At 34.0% G+C, this 5,139-nt stretch overlaps 1 protein-coding gene across 1 annotated transcript; it reads right to left on the bottom strand.

The window, feature by feature from the left end:
* Positions 1–3,025: 3,025 nt before the first annotated feature.
* LOC138163532 (olfactory receptor 5D13-like) lies at positions 3,026–4,087 on the bottom strand. Its single transcript, XM_069090984.1, has one exon. It carries the CDS (start codon positions 3,968–3,970, stop codon positions 3,026–3,028), a length of 945 nt encoding a protein of 314 aa, XP_068947085.1. The 5' UTR covers positions 3,971–4,087.
* Positions 4,088–5,139: the final 1,052 nt, after the last annotated feature.

The raw sequence follows: 5,139 nt of genomic DNA, 5'->3' as shown, positions 1-5,139 counted from the left end.
AGAGATGGAGACAGAGACATAGAGACAAAGAGAGACAAACAGACAGGGACAGAGAGACAGAGAGAGATCAAGATAAAGACTGAGACAAATAGGGAGAGATAGAGAAAGTGACACATAGAGAAAGGTAGAGACATTGATAGGTAGAGAGAAACCTGTCACTCTTGGCCTCTCTCTGTGTGTCTGTATCTCTTTTGTTTCCAATGACTGTTTCTGTATCTCTATCTCTCTTCCTCTTTCTGTTTTTGTCTGTCTCTCTGAATTTCTCTTCACCTCTCTTTTTGAGACCTGGAATTTTCATAGGTTTATAGAGCTTCCCTAATAATTAAATTATCTCTTCCATTTTGCAAACTAAGCAAGGAAACAATCTTTGCAGCCATTGTCTCTGATAAAGTCTCATTTCTAAAACAGAGAACTGAGTAGAATTTATAAGAATATAATTGATTCCATAACTGGCCATGTAACCTTGAGCAAGTTATTTAACCCTGATTGCTTAAAAAAAAAGAATATAATTGATTCCACAATGGATAAATGGTCAAAGGATATGAACAGGCAGTACTCAGAGGTGGAAATTAAAGCTATTTGTAGTCACATGAAAAAATCAAGTTATAAACCACTATTGATTAGCAATATGGAAGTCAAAACAACTCAGAGATAATGCATCATATCTACCACATTGGCTAACATGACAAAATAGGAAAATGATAAAGGTTGTCGAAAATTTGGGAAAATTGGAAAACTAATGTATTGTTAGTATAATTCATAAAATTGGGAATATGAAAAATATATTTATAACACCTCTTTTTGTGATGGCAAATAATTGGATTTTGAAGGGCTATCAATCAGTTTGGGGAATGGCTGAACAAGTTGTGGTATATGAATGTAATGGAATACTATATTGCAATAGAAAATGATGAGATGGTTGACTTCAGAAAAATCTGGGGAGACTCATGAACTCATGCTATGCTAAATGAAAAGAACTGGGAGAATATTGTACACAGTAAAAGATTCATTTTGCAATGACTGACTTTGATAGCATTAGCTCTTCTCAGCAATGTGAATGAATATGAAGAACTGATATTATATTGCACACTATCTTGAAAAGGGGTGAGGAGAAAGGAGGAAAACTTAAAATTTAAAATCTCATGGGGGTAAATGTTGAAAATTAAAAATAAATGAATAATTGAAAAATAAATTTCAAAGAGAAATAAAAATTAGATTTTCTTCTTCATGTAGATCACCCTTCTGTGCACTCTCTCCTATTTATTTATGTCCTTCCTATGATAAGACACTAAGATGTGAAGACTATAGTCTCTATGTAGTGCTGGCAGACAAGAGTACAGGATTACAGGATTCCCCAATTCAAATAGGGTGATGTTGTGACTCATTTAAATTATCTCCTATACAGTAATCTAGTGAAGTGATGTATAACAGAAGTTAAAATGAGACATTATCAAATCTGTTCTCCTTCTATGATAAAAAAAACAACATTCTATATAATCCTTCAAACAAGAAACTCTATCATTATATGGTTTTTTTGCATGCATACTTTCTATATTTATGCATTCTCCTATTGTCAACATTGACTGGTATTAACCATTTATCAATTGCTTTAAAATTATTCTTATCATTGAGCCAAGGTTACCCATTGGATCTCAAACTATTAACAGTCACTTTAACTTTTGTCTTGCCACTGGACTTGGTTTACTCTTGAGGAGAAACTGACAGTGATGTAAAATAATGAAAAGTGAAATAAGCAGAACCAAGACAATGTTGTATTTGGTAACAGCAATATTGTTTTAAAAACAACATTGAGTGTTTAAATCATTTTGATTATTCTAAATAACCAAATAAACTGCAAAGGACATATGAAGGAAGACTACCTATATCCAGAGGAAGAACTGATAAATAAAAGAATATATAGAATTATTTAAATATAAACATACAAATATATCTGAGTTTATGAATGTGTGTGTGTTTGTGTACACAAACAGACATACATACATATTTGTTCCTAATGTCAAACTTCTCTGGGGCAGGAGGGCAAAAGGAAAAAAAAATAAAAAGAAGAAATTTACATGACAATTTAATATATGTTCAAAAGGAATAACAAATTGAACATAAGAGATTTCCAGTTTCATGTGTGATGATCTTTTTATTTTACTATACTATGATTGTTCTTCTTTTATTGCATTAATTAAAAACAGAAATAATTTGGAAGCCAATTTCTATGATAGACTTGCTCATGTTGAAAGAGAGGAAAACCAGGAATCCTTGCCTTCATGCTAAAAATGAATCAAGAAACCACCAGTTATCAAGTTTTCACTATGTGACAAGAGCTGTACTAAGCACTTTGTAGTGCTTATAAGAATATATAGGGGAGGCCAGGTAGCACAGCGAGTAAGAACACCAGGCCCAGTGTCAGGATGGCCTGGGGATCAAATCCGGGCTCAGATATTAGCACCACACCCAGAAATAACTGGCCATGTCACCTTGAGCAAGTTACTTAACCCCAATTTCTTAAAAAAAAAAAAAGAATTGTATTAATTGGCTTACTCCAGCTATGGATGATTATTACTCTCTTCCAATACTGAGTATGGTCACTCATCAAGTTGTTTGTGTCGGATAGGCCTCCAAAAGCCATTTGCCCTCACCACTAGCTCACACCTTAGATTATTGTTCCATTCTTTTCTGTGAAGCAATGGGAACATGAAGATTGAAGGGAAAAAATGGGCACTCAATCTTCCAGAATTAGTAGATTTACTTTAACAATCAATTGTCAAGTAGCTTACATGATATTTTCTGAGGTTGGTGCTACATCATGGAGGATACAATATAATATAATTTCCAACATCCGTCTTTCATTTGCCTAAGAATTATCTGACCATCTTTCAGAAGGATGTAGAAACTGAAAGTATAACCCCCAGAGAGCGGAGTAACTGAATAGGACTTAGAGAAATAATTAAAAATCGCCATAAATTCCATCAGAATAGTTTAACCAGTAGTTATAGAATTAATATAAATGATCTTAATGAAAAATTATCTTAAGATCCATTATTTTCCTGAAAGTTTCCTTCACATCCTTGTTTCTTAGACTGTATATTAAGGGATTTAGCATAGGAATCACTACAAGATAAAAAACAGATGCCACTTTGACTAGAAGCCATGAGTTTTTGGAATTAGGAATACAATAGAGGAAGACAATGGTCCCATAGAAGATGGTAACAGCTGTCAAGTGGGAGGCACAAGTAGAAAAAGCTTTATATCTCCCACTGGCTGAATGCATTTTGAGGATAGTGACAAAAATAAAGAGATATGATGTAAGGATAATGATCAGGGTGCAAAATGCACCGAGATTTACAAAGATAAAAAGCATTATCTCACTGAAGTGTTTATCAGAGCAGGTAGCAGAGAGGAAGACAGAGTATTCACATACAAAGTTATTAATGATTTTGGTCTCACAAAATGACAGTAAAAGAATTGAGTATATGAGTACAATAGAAGAAACTATGCCCCAAGAATATGCCACACTCACTAGCAGGGCACAGTGTTTTGGGGACATGTAAACTGTATACAGCAAAGGATAACATATAGCAACAAAGCGGTCATAGGCCATCACTGCCAACATGACCATCTCTGTCATCACACAAGTGACACCGAAGGAAAACTGTGTGATGCAGGCTTTGATAGAGACGCTTCTGTCTTCTACAACTAAGTTTCCTAGTAGTTTGGGTACTACTATAGTGGAGTAACAGAAATCCACAAGGGACAAGTGCTTCAGGAAAAAGTACATGGGTGTTTGGAGTTTGGGATTGATCTTGATGACCACAATCATGCCCACATTCCCCATCACAGTGACTGCATAGATGCTGAGGAACAGTAGAAAGAGGGGCACCTGGAGCTCTGGATATTCAGAGAATCCTAAGAGGATGATCACAACTGCACTGCTCTGATTCCTGTGAGGGCTCACCATGATGCCTGTTGAAGAGAATTAGAGATGGATCATGTCAAGTAAACCGAAAATCAAATTGAGAAACAGAGGATAATGGCAGAGTATGAATTAGAAGTTATTATTGTTACAATTTTTCTGGAGATAAAAATAGGTTTAGTGCCAAAGTAAGCACTGTTTCTCTAGTCCTATGCCCTTAAGTTAAGAAAATACCCAGAGTATGAAAGACACCAAAAGAAAAGTGAGATAAAGAATGGTCTGCAAGTATGAATGATTATAGATTCACATATTCTCAGATAAATTGTACTTTAGCAAATGCGCATTCTAGAAAATAGAGCTCATTCAGCACCCTTAAAAGAAGAAAACACTAACTCATAAGATAGCCTACGTCACTTATTCAAACATCTAAATATAAGGGCAAAGGTGGTTCATCTCTCCTCCACGTTTTTGTATTCTTTGTGTCATCTTGAATATGTCATTGCTACTCTTCTGATGTAGTTCAGTTGCCAGGAATCCAACAGAATAAGTATCAGCTATCTTTCAGAAAGAAACTATCTGTCTGTCTATGTATGTATGTATGTATGTATGTATGTATCTATCTATCTATCTATCTATCTATCTATCTATCTCTAAATCTATATAACAAATATGAAGTAATATGTCTATTAACATAAACATTCACATTAGTTCTAGTATGCTATACAGGCAGCTAAGTGACAGAGTGCTAAGTCTGGAATCAGGAAATCCTCAGTTCAAATCTAGCTTTAGACACTTACTTGCTTTCTGACCCGAAGAAAGTTATTTAACCTCTTTTTGTCTCAGTTTCCTCATTTTTTAAATGAGGAAAATAATAATATCTACTTTGTAGGGTTGTTTTGAAGATCAAAGGGGATTTTTCTAAGGTTCTTAATACCTGGCACACAGTGAGTGCTATATTAATGTTAATTCTTAGTAGTTTAAGTCCTAATTCTGAGTCTTAATTCCTGTGTAGTCATCAATTAATCACTTTACTTATTTTGCCCGAGTTATAAAAACAACAATAATAATATTTATATAACTTATTCTCTCTAACATTTTACTAAATTCTTTACAATTACTATCTAAATGATAGTGAAATAATCAGGAGAGATAGGTATCATTATTATTAATATTATTATTCCAATTTTACAGTTCTGGAAACTGATGCAAATATA

The sequence above is a fragment of the Petaurus breviceps genome, unplaced genomic scaffold (genome assembly GCF_028583685.1).
Source record: "Petaurus breviceps papuanus isolate PSGF00001 unplaced genomic scaffold, PetGlider_PUasm1.0 188, whole genome shotgun sequence".
NCBI lineage: Eukaryota > Metazoa > Chordata > Mammalia > Diprotodontia > Petauridae > Petaurus > Petaurus breviceps.
The sequence above is the reverse complement of the archived record's forward strand: the minus strand, read 5'-3'. Positions and strand labels throughout refer to the sequence as shown.